Source organism: Furipterus horrens, unplaced genomic scaffold (genome assembly GCF_987537825.1).
Source record: "Furipterus horrens unplaced genomic scaffold, mFurHor1.1.pri manual_scaffold_3, whole genome shotgun sequence".
Taxonomy (NCBI): domain Eukaryota; kingdom Metazoa; phylum Chordata; class Mammalia; order Chiroptera; family Furipteridae; genus Furipterus; species Furipterus horrens.
The window spans coordinates 169,968,010-169,985,859 of NW_028327173.1; the positions used below are offsets into that span (position 1 = coordinate 169,968,010).

Below are 17,850 nucleotides of genomic sequence, written 5' to 3' on the forward strand. Positions count from 1 at the left end.
GGTGTACAAAACATTTCCCCAAGGTTTCCTACATCATGTTGCTTTCCCACACACTCCATATTACAGATGAGGAAACTGAGTAACAGTAGGGCTCTCTGCCAGATTCTAATTGACCTTGATGGCAGCAAAAAGTGACAGCTGAACATTCTGGCATCAAAGGGAGAGGTTATTTTAGAAGCTATAAAAGAAGACAACATAGAAAGCATTGCAGACATGCCCCAAGGGCATAGGTATATTGCAACACAGTTCATTTTCACTGTCTGTCAGAATGACTCCAGATCTTTAAGAAAGAATTGAATTCTGTTATGCATATTGTTTAAGTTAGCAGGGAGGAGCCTGACTCCTTTCAGAAAGATTTTTACATACAAAAGGTTAGGCTCTTGAACGACTGTTATCTTTAAAAATGAATTCACACAGAATCACTCACGCCTGGCCTGGTTAACTGAGAAGCTGCTGGGCTGTGAACATAGCAGGTGCTCTCTAGGGCTGGGGGGTGGGGACATAAGAGTGGTTGCCTAATAATACCTCCCTGGGATTCAGAAGGTAGTATTAACCACCTCGAGGGAGTAATGTCCATCTATTTTTTACCTAATCAACTCAAGGGAGTAATATTCATCCAGGTATTTGGACATAATTTTGGCTTCTGAAGTTAGCAAAAAGTAAAAGGAACACCATCTCTGCGTAACTGCAGGTTTTTAAGTGAGACAAAACTTGCTGGTCTGAGCTCTCCAAGTGACTTAACACTCTAACCATTGGCACAAAAGGGTATTGATGATGTGGGATTTCATGATGTTTGCAACTTATATGAGTTACTGACTGAGGCATTAGAACCTTGGTAAATTGATCCAAGTGGATACACAATAGTCTTGTCCTCCAGTGATATGAACTAGACCCTGTGTCTCATAGTGTTGGAACTATATAATTGGGAGCTTGAAAACCGATATTCCTCTTTTATGTAAGGCAACCTTCAGAAATCTAATACCTCCTTTGAAAAGTCCAGTATGTTTAAATTAATGCAGTTTGGCTGGTTTGAAGATTGAAAATAGGTTAGCATTAAGGCCATGAATTTCTTTAGTAATTACTTTTTCTATTGATAATAACTGTTTCTATAGAAATGACATTAACACGCTACCAAAACACAGCAGTAATCCGAAAGTTAATGTTCTGTTCATTTATAATTATATTTAATTCATATTTATGAGTTGTTGGGAGGGAGGAGAAAGAAAAGAAGTGAGTTTTAAAAATGTAACAGAGGAAATAAGTTAAAAGCAAAATCTTTCTGATAGTCTGAAGGATACACAAAGTCACTTAAAGTGGGAAAAATTAATTTTATTAGCTGCTATTGAAAAAATATGTATTTATATTATTTCCTAGTGTCGGTGAGTGAATTCAGTGTATAGATTTTCTCCATTTCTTCTTTTTTACTAAGCAAAGTATTAGCATAAACATTCCTATGATTTTGATTTCAGTATGTCAATTAGATTTGTTTGTTTCTTTTTAACCAGGAAAAATTCTACATCTTTAGGCAGTCATTGAACAAGTAGCTTTGTGTTGTTTTCTTTGAATTGTCCATGAAGCCTGATGTATTATTAATGAATTAATTTCTTGGTGGTGGAGGCCTGTGAATAGCATTCTGTGAATGGGCAGTTGCCTGGTGGGGCCAGTTTTGGCTGCTGTCATTTAACATGTGTTGCTCTATTGTGAAGTCTTATCCAGCCGTAGGACAATGCTCATTTAATCCACCATGATGGGACCTACACACCCTGAGCCCAAGTTGGATGCCAGGATCAGTTACCCAGCAGCTCAGGCTAGCGCACTGCTCTGCCTCACTGCCTAGTTGCTGTAATCATTTTGCCTACCGTTAATTTTCCTAAACCAGGGAAAACAAACGCATCTGTGAGCAGTGCGGATGTTCTCAAAAGAGATTCCAAATGGGTGGGCTGGGGTGTTGCCCTCATTCCAGAATGGAGGCAGCATTCCAGGGAGTGTAAGTTTCTTCCTTCCTCCTAGAAATGGGAGCATCTGGGCCCACGAGATCCCTGATGTTCGGAGGTCCAGAGTGGCAGATGGCATTATGATATTCCAAATCCTGATGAACATTCTAACTGAACTTGTTCATTTCACAGTATGTAGTTCGATTTTTTTCACTTCCTCTCTCTCCCTCCCTCCCTGTCTCCCTCTTTGTTCCTCTCACATTGACTAATTTTAAACTGATACGATATCTCCTTCAGCTAGCTCTAAATTCTCTTCTCTCTGCATTTATTGTACGGAACCAGGTAGGGATCAATTTCACATAGAATTCTCAGCCTTTGAGTCACCACTGACGTAGCCTTCGAATCTGTTCATAAAAATGCTTTTCCCCTTATCCAGAGCTTGCTGTTCATGTGGCGAGTGGCAGTAATTATTTTCACCAACAGTCAGTCGAGTGAACATTCAGGAGGACATAGAGTGTGGCAATGTAGACTTGGGCTTTCACTGACTTCTCAGAGTCTGACTTGATAGTGTTATGGCTTGTTGATTTTTCAGGACACAGACCTGCCAGGTGCTTGCCCTTAAACAGTGTGTGGATGTAGTTCAGGTATTTCCGTGTTAACCCGTTACCTATGAAAAGAGGAATGATTCCTTTCGTTAAGGAAACTGATGTGGGTTATTTTTCTCTTCTAGAGTTTCCTCTTTTTTTTCTAATGTCGTGTATGATCTACCTTTAAGATTGCTTTTCATCAGTACTTCAGCACACAGAACCTGGTGAAACACCAGTGTGTATATTAACATTAAAATTTAGGTCCTGGATCAAACATGTAGCTGGACTTCTCCTGAGGAAAAAAAAAATTGACCTTACCAGTGTATGAAATTCAAACACTATATAGGGACAAGGTAAAACCACAGGTAGGAATTGCTGAATAATTACCTTTAGACCAGCCCAAGCAGGAGGCTTCCCACGAGGGTGAGCTCATTTAATGGTTCCTAAAACTCAATCTCGTGGATGTCAATGGTCATGCTTGATTATTTGCAGCAGTGTTTTATGAAAAAGCAATAGAAATGCATTGGGAGGCTACAGAGACAGAGAACAATAACGGATTTTACTTTTGTAAATGAAATCCCTTTGGTATGAGACAAGCATGTTCTTTGCTGCTCTGCCTATGCCATTGAAAAGGAGATGTATGTGGATGTTAGTGTGCAAGTGAGTGGGTATGTGTTCTGTTCATGTAGGCATTTCTAAATAACACTATGTACAATAGTTTATGACCAATAAAAGACTTAAAATAAAAAGAGAAAAATAGATGTTCATTGGCTTTAGAAAGGAAGCAACTTTGCAGATACAGTTTAAAAGATTAATGCATTTGCCCTGACCGGTGTGGCTCAGTTTGTTGGGCATTGTCCAGCAAAGTTAAAGGTCTCCTGTTTGATTCCCAATCAGGGCACATGCCGGGTTGTGAGTTCGGTCCCCAGATGGGGCATGTACAAGAGGCAATAAATTGATGTTTTTCTCTCACGTTAATGTTTCTCTCTCTCTCTTTCTTCTTCCCTTCCCTTCCCTCTAAAAATAAATAAATATTTTTTAATGATTTTATTTATTTATTTTTAGAGGGAAGGGAAGGAAGGGAAACAGTGAAGTGTGAGAAAGACATTGATCTGTTCCCTCTCACATGCCCCCAACTGGAGACCAGGCTGCAACCCAGGCACGCGCCCTGACTGGGAATCAAACGGCCACTTTTGGGTTCACAGGCTGGCACTCAGTCCATTGAGCCACACCAGCCAGGGCAGTATCTTTTTGAAAACATGTTTTAAAAGATTAATGTATTTTCCAGCTTTCTACCTATTTATTTTCAAGGAATTTTATAAGACACTAAGAACTTTGCCGTATGTTTAGAAAATGTCTACATAAATATAAACCTTTAAATGACAAAAAAAATTGGTAGACTAACTGAAGGGTTAGTTTTGACATTAATGACAAGGTTTATTCCTCTTCTCTCTTATCCCATTACTGAGGAACTTCTAAAACATATTAATGAGAAAATGAAAATGGGCAAAATCTTTATCTCAAATTTCAATTGCCTAAGAACAGATTCCTTTAGACCTGTTCATTTAAATTTGTCTTTTTTTTTTTTATAAGCCATCTGGTTGCAGTGTTCACTTGGCTAATAGCTGGTTCTCCCTTGACTTAAGGGCTTATAGGTAACGTAAGGAGGCTGTTTCAGTGGGAAAAACTCATGCCTTTTGTCCCTGGTTCCAGGTCCATCCGAGACAAGTTAAATGAGCTGCTACTGTCAGCTGGGACCCAGTGGACAGAACTTCACACCAAAATGCCCACACATGTAATTTGTCACATCTGGCAACCCGGAGCACGGGGTGACCCAGTGTGGAAATTGAATCATCTTTCACTTGCTCTGCTCAGGGCTTGATGTGGAGTGGGATGAGTAAAAGAAGGGCTCTCTGGTCTCCGGCTGGGAGGGTCTGAGGCTTGCTTTTCTGGTGTCCATCTATAAGCCTTCCTAAATTGAAAGCCTCGTTCCCACCACAGTGCTGCTCCTTATAACACTCCATAGCTCAGACAGACACATGTCAGAGTGCTCATGGCTCCCTCACAGAGTGGCCACATTTTTATGTAAGTGTTTTTAACAAGCATTGATGAAATTTTTATAAATCCGATACGTAATTATGATTTACTCATATCTTACACTAGGCTCTCTCATTTTCTGACTGACCGGGAAGGAGTACCTGTCCGTCTGATTTCCCTCTAGTGAGATATGACTGCCTCTTTTTCCTGGCTGTCGTCTGTTAGAGCAGAAACATACAGATATGAACATTGAAGACTTCCAAAATATTAAAACTGAGCTAATTCCCAGAATCTACCATTGGACTACACTTTGGTTGGGTAGGTTTTTGGTTTATAGATTAGCTTCTGTGGATATCTTGAAAAGTAAGGGTCCAGAGGTTTTTTGTCTTTATTTTTTGGATTTTGTGTCTTTTTTTTATTTCCAAACAAATTAGGTTTCCTCCCCAGTGGAAAGCAGATTTGTTCTATGGATTCTGCCAGTTGTCTCACAAAGACATTTAAGGCAGTGAACAATGGAGAGTCAAAAACCAATTTGGGGTCTAACAAAGTAAAATGCTATTCTGCCTGACATGAAACTACTGGAATCCCAAATAACCTTTGATCTTAGCATTGTGGGTGGATGTGAAATGATCTAAGAGAGCTGTTCCCATTAGTATGAACCCCCATGTGTATGACCAGAAATTGTTGGGCCAGGCTAAAGAAACATTGTATTTGAATTAAAAGATTTATTTTTGAAATGTTAGAGCATAACTCTCAACACTGGTCAGGCTCCAGGTGGTTCTGTGACGTAACCACCTGTTGATTTGATGGCTTGATACTATGAAGCCTAGAAATAGGCTATTTTTAAAAGTTAAGAAGGCTTGCCATATTTTATTTAACTAGCCAGGCTGGTTTAATCTAACCACAACGCAACTGACCTTAGAATTCATCAGTGTAGCCAATACCCTGAGAGTTTTGAAAAGTTGCCTTTCTATCTCCCTTGTGTTTTGCTGCTAATAAGCATAAAATCTTAATTTGAAGTAATGTTTGTTTTGCACAAAGAGAAGGGACCAGGACACAGATTGAGATGGTCAAGGCTTCTTCACCCCCAACTGTTGTCTGGAGTAAGGAAGGAAGAAAACGGGAGAGCAAAGAAGGTGTGTCACAGCCCCCAGACTCTCAGACTTTGTTCCCCATCACTCTCCTCTCTGAACTCAGGTACCAGCCAAACTGCACCGAGCCCTCAGTTCTCCCCAGCACAGCCTGAGCGCCCAACCTTGGCACTCTTACTGGGCCATTTCCTCCATCTCGCAGGGCTGTTTACTAGAAGTGCATGCCTTATCCTCTGAACAATACACACAACTTCTTCGAGGATATGGATTAAGTATCAGTCATCCCACAATGCCGGGCTCAGTGCCCTTGTCATGGTAGGTAGTCAAGAAAATTGTTGAATGAATGAATAATTAACTAATGAATGATTGTATGATTTTTACACAGTGGTCTGTCTGTGCCCTATCAATGTGTAAATTGACCACATCATTGTCAAGTTCCATTGTCGTCAATTATGAATAAGACAAAAATTAAATCCTCGGGTATTTTTTTAAGCAGAGGACCCTTAACCTTAATATTTTCCACTTGACTGATTATGCCATGCGTCTTCCTTTTACAGGTGAGCTCCTCTAAGAATCTGGACTCATCAGAGGTTTTTAAACTAGCTCCTAATCTTTTTCTTTTTTTAACTTTCTGTTTTGACATCATTTTAGATTCACATGCAGTTGTAAACAATACAGAGAACTCCTGCGTACCCTTCACCCAGTCTCCTCCAATGGTAACCAGCTCATAAGTACAGTATCACAACCAGGAAATTGATATTGATTCAATCCACTGATTTAATACAGATTACGTGTGTGTGTGTGTAATCATTAATGACATGGGTCCTTTCAAGCCCAGGAATCATAGTTTCAAAAAAAAATCTATGCCTTTAAAATAATGCCCTCCCCTTTAAGTCCTTTCAAAAGCATTTTCCTTATTTGTTTTATGTATTTGAAGTATTCAACGTGTCTACCTGCTCTCGAGGTCACAAGGTGTACTTATGGGCACACTTACTCTGCAAGTGAACTAGTAGCAACTGTGTTTGGAGCACCTCCTTCTCCCTCCTCCCCTCCCCACATCTTTGAGTGTATAGGTACACACACACACACATAGACACACACACACACTTAGATTTTCTGCTGCTTGCCTTTTTTTATGCCTGAGTACCTTGCTGACAAGTGCTAATAACAAAATACCCAGAGAGAGTCCAGTTGAAGTTAGCATACATTAAACATTCGAACTTGTCCTTTTGCTCATAGATTGTGCATAATTAATAATTAAACAGTTTCAGTTGTAATGGGTTGACCTTCCTGAACTGTTCATTATTCACAAGGCAAAGGCATCACTCAAACTTTTTTCCCATTGTCCTTCGCTGCTCTCTAGAGTGCCGCCTGCTTGCGTTTCTGTTGTTTAGCAAAAGGGGCTAACCAGATAGTTACTGAAATCTCAGAGACTTGGAGATGGTCCTCCTTGATAGCCAGAATTGCTTACTGAAATGGTTTATGCAGCCGTTTATATGTAAACGGTCGCCTGCTCCATAACAAGATCCAGACCGTGCCCCTTCAGCAGGACTCTAAAGGTGATTCGGGCCTGGAGTCCCAGGTTAAAACCTTGGGTTGAGGTTGTGCCCACTGTTTCGTTCCACGCCTCCATGCTTAGAAACCCATCCCCAAAAAAGCCCTTACGGTGAAGGATGGCACCCAGGGTCTTAAGTGAGTGACTTTTATAACAATTTAGAGTTAGTTCCAGCCAGTTCTGAGAGTTAGTGTAACAGCTCCTGCAATTTGTGTTTTTATTTTTGAAATATGTTTCTTCATCTGGCCTGAACCCGTATTTCACAGAGAACAGTTTTGATAAGTAACAGCAAATAGTGTGCTGGCTCCTCTGAGCCCCTTGGCAAGGTTCCCAGTCTCCCCCCACCTGGTGGAGACTGGGTGCTTCCCCTGCCTGGGAGCGGCTGTGAAACTGGAGCAGCTTCCCAATGAGCCTCCCTCTCTCCTTCAAACAGATTTGAATTACATAACAGAACAGGCAGGTTCTTGGAGGTTTTTTACTTGCTTAAAAATGAAAAAAGCATGCTTCACAATCCTCCAGTGTTGTGCCCACTATCGGGTCTATCCATTTTTCTTCCTCTGGAGTGGTTCCAGCCCAGACACTTCTCTGGCATTTGGGGCTCTCAGAGGACTCCCCCACCCCGTGCTTCTGTGTGGCACTTGGGCCACCACCAGCCCATGTCAGTCTTCGGTATCTCAGAAAATTCTCCTTTTAGATATGCAAGAGACATGGACTTGAAAATGAAAAAAAAATATTTGGTATTATGCATGTGAGATTAGAATCCCCACCACCACCACCACCTCCTCATATCTTTGATGAGTGATTCTTTCGGGGCACCACTGAGATGTGAATCCACTCTCTGGTTCTGCAAAGTTGACTTGGGCTGGCATTTCTCACAAGTGAAATAAATTATTCATGGGTACCACCCAGTGTTCCTTAGTTTTATGTTATGAGGAACTTAACAGGCTACAATATCAGGTCTTAAATAAAATTAACTATCCATGCAAAGATGTCACATTTCCTCATTTTGTTTCTCATCCATGTTAAAATGACATCTTCATCAAGTTGTCTGTAATTCACTAATTTACTCTTGGTATCATACTTTGAAATGAGGCCCACATTAGCATCATGGTTTATACCAGGATCTTTGTAGAAAACAAGTCTAGAATTTTAACCATCCTGGTAAATATTCAGCCACATTAAGACAGTAGGCTTTCATTTTCCTAAACGTCGCATTTTAAAGCAGCTGTTACTCAGACATTTCCAGTACTACAGCCTCCAAAAAAATTTCAGGAATGAATGACTTAGGAAACTAACAGCCTGATCAGAGTCCATGATATTTGTACCTCAGACTCTGAGCTCTCTTTTTACGAATAGTTTCTGAGACAGTAAAATGTCATTTCTTGAAGTAGGCCTTGTAGAATCTTGCCGACTTGGTGATATAGATGGCTTTCCTAAAACAGGCTGGGCTGAAATTGATGTCATGTTTTATTTTTGCTCTTCAAACCGATGGGACTTCTGTGACCATTTTATAGTACCTTTATCGAAGACTTGTCATAGTATTGCGTGTCTTGTTTCTTTTGAGCAGATGGTTTCATCAGCCCCCCATTTTTCATGTTCTCTCTATGTAATGCTGCATGTAATCCTTTGAACTTGGCAAGATTTTATTTCATCCCCATTTTCCTTTGTTTTCCTTTCCTCTTGGAAGCCTTTCTCTACTGATGAGAATTTTAAGTTTACGATTACTGACCTTCCCCTCCTCTGGATGAATAGAGTACATTCAAAGAGGACAGATAAGCAAAAAATTAGAAACATTTTGTTCACATTTCTTTTAAACTCTTAGAGTTTTTTGGGGTTTTTTGTTTTTGTTTTTGTTTTTGGCTGCTTTGACCCCCCCAGTTTCTTTTGATTCAGTTGTATTTTCCAGCAGTTTCCAATTATTCGAATTGGAAACAAAGCCTTAATAAGAGTTCTAGTTAATTTTCTGTCTTGTAATTACCGATCTCATTTTTCTGATAATTGGCCATAGCAATTATATGTATATTTACTAATCACATGGGGGGCTGTGCGATTGTATCTATCTGCCACCATTGATAATGACACGCATATTGCAGAGGTGCTTTTATCATCTTCTTTTTTCCACTACATCAAAGCCATTTCCTCTCGTTCTCAATAATGAATACATGCATGCATTTGACACAGTTGTGTGCTAGAGAAATTGTTTGGCTCTCGCCAAATGCTGCATGCTCTGAGTTTCTTGCCTGCAGCGCTGGAAGGTTGTATGTAATGATATATTGCTCATCCAAATGGCCAAAGCACTCCAAAGCACAGTGAGATTAAAATAAGTCATTCCTTTGTTAATTTAAATAGGTGCATGTATCATACTTTGCAGGGCACTTTGTGTAGGGATGTCAGGGAGGAAAAAAGCCGCCGAAAGGTATTTTTAATAGCAAATGAGAATAGATGAGAATGGAGTCATTTGCAGCTGCCTACTTTATGTGGCTCTCTTGTTCCAACTGTAGGTCTAATGAGATGACTGTTAAAGTACTCTGCAGTGTAATTTCATTACATCCTGAGCCGTTTCACTATAAACACAGTGGCGCTCTCTGTCATTCTTGAAAAAACTCCTAAATTCTTAAAGCCTTCCTTTGCAAATGGTAATGGGGTTTGCGCCCTGTGTTACGCAGTTGTTGTGAGCATTTGTTGCTGTGTAGTTTTCTGCTCTTTAGAGTGATGCCACCTCCACCCTCGTTCTGTTTGGTGGTCGAGGTGGGAGTTTTTCCTTTTGTCCTTAATACACTGGCTTTCTTATATGACAGGTTTGCCTAGACGGGCAAACAGGCTGAAAGTCTTTTTCAGAAACAGCTTTCCCTTAAAAAAAAAAAAAGAAGCCTTTCTATTAAAAGGGAAAAAACAAAAATCTGGCCCAAACGATTCTGTTAGGGGCAGACAGTTAAGAGCAGCTGAATATATAAATGTAAATAAAAAAGAAAGTGTAAATAAATAGCAAATCCAGTAAAAGAAACAAAGGTCAACACAAGAATAATTTAACAGCTCTTTGTTAATTACAAGACCATTTGTGTGTTACTTAAATAATCATTAATTTCTCATTTACACTTTCGTACCTTCTTTCCTACCCTGTGGCTATCATTGTCCTTTTTTCACCTCCCCTCCCTCTTTGTGCTCCTGTTTCTCACAGCTGTAAACTGTGTGTGGCTTTAAATTTGGCATTTTACTTAAGCATGTGCAGGAGGATGTAGATAGTCTTTTTGATTGGATGAGACCTTATTTTCCTTTCCACCCGATGGTGAATCGTTGTTATATATTCATCCTGATACTCTGCTTTGGTGGGGGGAGGAAGGGTCTAAAGAAAGAAAAGGAATTGTCGTGACTTTTGGTGACTTGTTTTTCCTCCATCCCAGGATTCGCCCGTCCTTCCGGTTGGAGAGTTCTCCGAGCCATTTGTACATTTCATCACTCAGTGGTGAGCCTGTTTGCAAACATGCCATGCCCTCAATGTAAATGATACATGCCATTAACTCGGAGGCTCCGTGAGACCTTATGGCTCTCCCTGCTTCCTTTTGGAGATGGGAGGGACTTCAGGGCCTTGGGCAGATGGGGCGGCAAAGCTGAAGAAATTGTTTAAATTATGTAAACGTTATTTACACAAAGTGTTGTACTTTAGAGGCTTTTTCTGTTTTAGTAAACTTAGAATCAGGATACTTTGAGCACAGATACTGTTCTGTTATCCACTTTTTTTTTTTAAGAAATACACAATTCTATAACCCCCATGGAACAGATATGTGAAGCTTATTTTTATTAATGTAACCTCAAGTTACCCATAAAACTGTCTGTCACTAAGTGGAAGCAGCATAGTTTATTAAGTCATTGGATTTTCAGTAAATAACTTTTATCTTTGGTTATATTTTAAACGCAATACTGATGTCCCATTTCAATGAATTTTGATGTTTGGAAGACTATGAAAGTATGGTTCTGTTAGGTCCACTTTAACCGTTAAGGAACCGAGGAGAACCACAGGCTTTAGATCAGAGAGGAGTCAGAGCCTCTCGGCAGCCCCTTGTTATTTTACACCGGAGGAAACCGGCATTTTTCTGCCAAGGGTTCTTTTTCAGCCCCCTGCCCGTTTCCTCCCAGTGGCATGACTTTTTCTTCTTAGCCCTCCACATGACCCACCTCTCCCCCGTCCATCCAGCAGCACTTATGTGGCCTTGGAAGGCCCAGCTGCTCCGCTGCCCTCCTTGCGCCCCCGCTTCACCCCTGCCTGGGGAGAGAAGGAAACTGGGAGCAGAGGAGTGACCGCCGCGAAGCAGGAGACAGCGCCAGCTGGAAACTGAGCTGGACACTCCGGAGCTCCTTCCTAACTGCCTTCACCACTCTTTTCCCCCTTCAGCGAACTCCTCATTTCCTCACCCCTTCAGAGTCGTGTCCACGGCTGGGAAACGAACCCTTCATTCCTGTGGTGCCACAAAATGGCGCTAAACCGAAGTGGTTGCACACCGTCCCCCTCCCCTCCCCCATGATCCATCTGATGATTATGCTAAAGTGAAACCAGGAAATATTCCTTAATATAAATGTCAAGCTTTATCACCTTTTTTGACTAAGTGTAATATGTTACCTCTTAATAAAAATGTCTCATACAGTTTATATTCCATAGAAAAATACATAGAGAAGATTTTTTCTCCTGACTTTAAAATTTTATTAACACTGTTTCTATTTCTTTAAAATACTTACATAATATTCTGTAGCTTTTAAAAACTGTTTCCACTCTACAAAATTTTTTTTCCTAAAATGTGCCATATTGGGGAAAAGATACATGTTGGCTAAACACTGGAATCCTGAGTTCATTAACATCAGAGCCATTACTCAGAAATACTTATTAATCCTTCTTAATTTCCCTTACATGGAATTCCTATGAACACTCAGAAGCACATCATGGGAATGCCCCATTTTGAAATGCAGAAATTGGAAAACAAACCGTGCGATTCCTAAACTGCCTGGAGCGCCTGCTTTGGGCGTCCCTAGCCCCAAGATGTTGGATTTGTGAGGGGAAGCCCAGCTCGAGGGTGGGGCCGGTTCTGGGCAGACAGGGAAAAAAAGCACATAAGGTTTTGCCTTCCTCCCGTCCCAAAAATTAATCAGGTGTTATATAAAAGTTTTACAGAGACAGAGGGAGGGATAACCTGTGTTGAAATTTCCACAGATGTCAAGCAAAACAGAAATGATAGTGGGTAATAGCCTTGTTTTCCCAAGAGATACAGCTCCTTTGGAATGTCAGATTAGGACTGTTACCAACTCCACTGGAGAGACAGCTTGAATTACTTGCTAATGGATGCAGTGTTTGAGAGGTGCATATGGTTATTTATAGGGAAGGCAAATGTCCTTGATGCCACTTATGGTTCATAACTAGGGTTCTTGTTTACCAAATGATCATTAAATCTCCCTACTTAAAAAAAAATACTGTCAGTAAATGCAAAGATTATATGAAGGTCAGAGGTCGCCTTATATATAAAGAAAACCCATCTGTGTGATTTTCTAATAAACGCAGCAAACGCTCTTCATGACTTCATCCCACAGACACACTGGATTTTGTACAGTCGTCTCAGTCTCATGAGGGGCTTTATCACGTAGCTGCGTACATGCTTCAGGTACTAATTATACCTATTGCATGAAAGACAAGAAATATTTTGCAGGAGGAATGTGATTCTTTAAGCAGTTTAAACAAACTTAACTTCCCCACAGATGTTTAATGAATTGTTAACTTGCCATTGTAGCCAAAATAAAATGAAAGTCGAGATAATGTAATAATAACCCATTTGTAATTTTATAGCATTATGTAGATTCCTGACCTCTTTTATGTATTGTTATTTGGAGTAATAGTAGCAGAATGAGATGTGTTCTCATTTGAGCTGATAAGCATGTTTCTTTTATTGTCTTATCCCAATTACCAAAAAAGAAGTATATTGTTCCCTAAATTTAAGTTTGAAATAAATTGACAGCTGAATCAGGAAGAAAATATTGCTGCTTCTCTTCACATTTGTTTCGAAAGTAGAAGTAGAATAAATTTAAATTTATTCTCTATCTGTGTGGCAAGAGTAATTAAAAAAAAAAGTTTATATTTCTGATTCTTGAGATCCCCAAAGTCTGATTAAAGACCAAAGTAAAAGAAAAGGTCGTCGTCGTCGGCAGCCGTCCGTCTCGAGAGACGATGGCGTAGCTTCCTGAGAGTCTATCTGCACCGCCGAGAATGGCTGTGCAGTCCGATTCGGGAGTGACAATCCCTGCCGCACTTGGTACAGGTGAAGGCAGATGGCTGTTGTTGCTGCTGCTGACGCTGCTTCCGTCTCGATCTTTTCTGGACCGCCTCCTCGTTGCGCGCAGCCTCCGCGCGTGACGTACCTTGCCTGATCGCGAGCCTCCAGGCTAGGCGGTCGTCTGCTTGAACTTCCCATGTGTTGAGATTGATGGAGCATTGTGTCATGTCCTTTTTGCAGATGTCTTTGAACCGCAGTTTTGGGCGCCCTGTCATCCTCTTGCCTTCTGCTAGGTCACCGTAGAGGAGGTCTTTGGGGATACGGCCTGCATCCATTCTTTTGACATGGCCGAGCCACCTGAGGCGTCTCTCGCTAAGAACTGCATGCAAACTGCTCATATTGGCTCGCTTCAGCACCTCGGTGTTGGGGACCTTATCCTGCCAGGCGACATGCAGGACGCGTCGCAGGCACCTCATGTGGAAGCTGTTGAGTTTCCTTTCGTGCCTTGCGTAGGTGGTCCACGTCTCGCTGCCATAGAGGAGAGTGCTGAGTACGCAGGCTTGGTAGATGCGCAGTCTGGTTTTCTCAGTGAGGCTGGAATTGTTCCACGCTCGCCGGTTCAGTCTGGCCATAACTGTGGCTGCCCTGGCGATTCTCCGGTTGACCTCCAGGTCGACTGACAGAGAGCTCGAGATGGTGGACCCGAGGTAAGTGAAGTCGTTGACAACCTCCAGGGTGTATCCGTCAATGGTGATGCATGGGGGAGTCCCCGTGCCTTGAGCCATAACATTCGTCTTCGTCAGGCTGATGGCTAGTCCGAACTCCTTGCATGCGTGGGAAAGGCAAGTGACTAGCTGCTGGAGTCCCTCTTCGGAGTGTGATGTCAAAGCTGCATCGTCGGCGAAGAGCATCTCACGGATGAGCACCTCTTTGACTTTGGTCTTGGCTCGTAGACGGGCCAGGTTGTAGAGCTTGCCATCGGATCTGGTGTGAATGAAGACACCCTCGCTGCAGTCCTTAAAGGCGTATTGGAGGAGCATGGAGAAGAAGATTCCGAACAGCGTAGGCGCGAGGACGCAGCCCTGCTTTACTCCACTGCTGACTGGGAAGGCCTCAGAGGTTGCGCCGTTGTAGGACACCGTGCTGTGCATGTTGTCGTGAAAGGACATGACCACAGCAAGCAGATGTGGTGGACAGCCAATCTTCCGTAGCAAAAATCAGAGAAGGAAAACTCTGACTCCAAAAAACCTCCGCTGCCTTGCGGCATACCTCTTCAGGGGAAAGGCTAAGGGAGTAAACCCCGACAGAAAATCCGGAGCCGGAGTCCCTAAGGCGGTTTGACATTGTAGTCAACACCGGCAACTCCTGCGGCGCACCTGAAGCCAAGCTGTATTGACTTTGTCTTTCCCTTGGACCCTTCAGCTGCGAAGAGAGGGGGGGTCTGCTGCATGGGCAACAGCAGACCCTCCATATCACCCTGCCCAGGCTCTGTAGCTTCAGTTTCACTGGAGAGGACACTCCAGCGTCATCGCAAGATGTCGACTCAACACGGGAGGAGACAGATACCGGTTATAAGCTCATCCGATTGGCGAAGGAAACGAGCGCCAGGGGTCTCCTCTGACGGTGGGAGAGGTCATCGCACCTCACTGGACAGCTACCGTCTCGCCATGGCTCGCCTGCCCCACTGGGTGCGTGGGGATCAGAGAGGCGCCTCTCGAAAAGTGGGCCACAAAACACCCGCACCAGTTAATTCCAAGCAAACAACAAGAAAGAAGCCTCCGGCTCTTCGCCTCGCTAGCTGGAACATCAGGACCATGTGCCCCGGACTTACTGCAGACCTTCCGTGGATCAAGGGTGCCAGGAAAACCGCTGTCATCGATAGGGAACTGGCACGACTAAACATCGACATTGCGGCTCTACAGGAGACCCGGTTGGCCGACAACGGAACTATCAGAGAAACCAACTACACCTTCTACTGGCAAGGGAAGTCTCCGGACCAACCAAGACAGCACGGTGTTGGGTTCGCTGTGAAGAACACGCTTGTTAACTCCATAGAGCCACCCACAGGAGGCACAGAGAGATTACTTACCCTCCGATTGTCAACAACTTTCGGCCCAGTCAGCATTCTTAGCGCATATGCCCCAACCCTCTGCGCCACCACCGAAGAGAAAGAACAGTTCTACCATGCACTGGACGAAGCGTTATCCAAGATTCCCAGAAGTAACGCTCTCTATCTCCTTGGAGACTTCAACGCAAGAGTAGGAGCCGACCACATGGCCTGGCCCACCTGCCTTGGAAACTTTGGGAGAGGAAAGATCAATGAGAATGGTCAGCGACTGCTTGAGCTTTTGTGTCACCACGGCCTGTGCGTGACAAACACATTCTTCAAGTGCAAAGAGATCCACCAGGTGTCATGGAGGCACCCCCGCTCCCGTCATTGGCACCAGCTTGACCTCGTCATCACCAGAAGAACGGATATTGGCAGCACCCTCCTCACCCGCAGCTACCACAGTGCAGACTGCGACACGGACCATGCCCTTGTGGTAAGCAAGGTGCGCATAATGCCGAAGAGGTTGCACCACTCCAAGATGAAGGGTCGCCCACGCATCAACACCAGTTGTGCCAGCAACCCAGTTAAGACCCAGCAATTCATCAACAAGATGGAAGATGCACTCGGCGAGGGAGTGGCGGCAGATGACATTATCGAATCCAATTGGCCACGTCTCCGCGATGCCATATACAACTCCGCCATTATTGCTTACGGGAAGAAAGAGCGGAAGAACGCTGACTGGTACGAGGCTCACTGGGAAGAAATGGAACCCGTGATCGAGGCTAAGAGGAAGGCCCTACTGGCTTACAAGGTCACGCCCACTCCCAGTACACTTCAAGCTCTACGGGCTGCCAGGAACAAAGTCCAGAAGACCGCCCGCCACTGTGCCAACACCTATTGGCTAAACCTGTGCAGAAGCATTCAGGAAGCCGCCGATATAGGCAACGCACGAGGAATGTATGAGGGTATCAAGAAGGCAACAGGCCCAATCCCCTCCAAGATCGCCCCCCTTAAGTCCAAGACAGGTGAGGTCATCACTGACCAGGAACAGCAAATGCAGCGGTGGACCGAGCACTACCTCGAGCTGTACGCAACGAAGAACACCGTAACAGACACTGCTCTTAAAGCCATCCCAGACCTACCAGTCATGGAGGAGCTAGACACCCCACCTACTGCGGCAGAGCTCGGCAAAGCCATCGACCGCCTCGCTTGCGGGAAAGCACCAGGAAGCGACGGAATCCCTCCAGAAATCCTAAAGAGCGGGAAACCAGTCCTGCTACAGCCGCTCCACCATCTACTCTGTGTCTGCTGGAAGGAGGGTTACATCCCCCAGGATATGAGAGACGCCAACATTATCACCATGTACAAGAACAAAGGAGACCGCAGCGACTGCAACAACTACCGGGGCATCTCTCTCCTCAGCGTCGTCGGCAAAGTATTCGCCCGGGTCGCTCTTGCCCGCCTGCAGACCCTTGCTTCCCGCGTCTACCCAGAGTCCCAGTGTGGCTTCAGAGCTGGCCGATCAACAGTGGACATGATCTTCTCCCTACGCCAGCTGCAGGAGAAGTGTCACGAGCAGCAAAAGAAAAGGAATACATGCTAATACACGCATACCCCAGAAATAATGCAGGCTTGGTTCCAGACCACCGTAATAAAGCAGGTCGTAATCTTTTTGCTGATGGAGGGTCTTAACCTTTTTTTTTTGAAAAAGAAAATGCAACATCTATGAAGCGCAATAAAGTGAAGCACATTAAAACGAGATGTGCCTGTATTTTGGCCAAAAATTGAACCTGATGAATTTTAATAATATCCGAGTTCCAGGGGAAGTAGTCAGTGATGGAAATTATAGCACAAATTTAGAAGTGATAGAGATAATAGGCTTTTTTTCTCTTACAGCATGCGAAAACAGCCAAAAGAAAGGCCAGCACCTGAGGAATTGATGGTAAGTAAATTTTTTTAGTTATAATACATTAGAACTCTCCACTTATATATCTGTTTACTTAACATTCTGTTAAAAGGAACAGGATGAGATTTAAAATATTTACAGGTTCTGGAGACAAAACAGTATTTACTTAATTTGGGTAGGTGTATTTGAAGCTCAGTTCCTCATACAGTCATTTTTACTTTTTAAAAACTCACCACCATTTTGAAACTTAATGCAGTGCTCTTTTCCTTTGCCTCATGCTCAAGGGTTGTAAATTAATCTGGGCTACGCCTTGTCCTCATTTGCTATTACCACTCTCAGCATTGAGGACTGGTCACAGAGAAGATAGTCAGCATATTAAGTTTTAGTGCAACCCTACAGGAAATTCCGAATGTGGCGTGGAGTCCTCTTGGATTCACAT

The 17,850-nt window shown here is 43.2% G+C and overlaps 1 protein-coding gene across 9 annotated transcripts in view; it reads left to right on the forward strand.

The window, feature by feature from the left end:
• The window catches only part of MAP2K5 (mitogen-activated protein kinase kinase 5), a 255,139-nt gene that overhangs the window by 202,884 nt on the left and 34,405 nt on the right, over nucleotides 1-17,850 (forward strand). For 7 of the 9 annotated variants that reach the window (XM_090270812.1, XM_090270814.1, XM_090270815.1 and 4 more), the window contains 2 exons: nucleotides 10,606-10,667; nucleotides 17,402-17,447. In XM_090270812.1, the coding sequence (XP_090126938.1) occupies nucleotides 10,606-10,667; nucleotides 17,402-17,447 (108 nt within the window). Of the gene's footprint in view, nucleotides 1-6,300; nucleotides 6,366-10,605; nucleotides 10,668-17,401; nucleotides 17,448-17,850 lie in introns of those variants that run through there. The other 2 variants (XM_090270819.1, XM_090270820.1) reach the window with 1 other exon arrangement.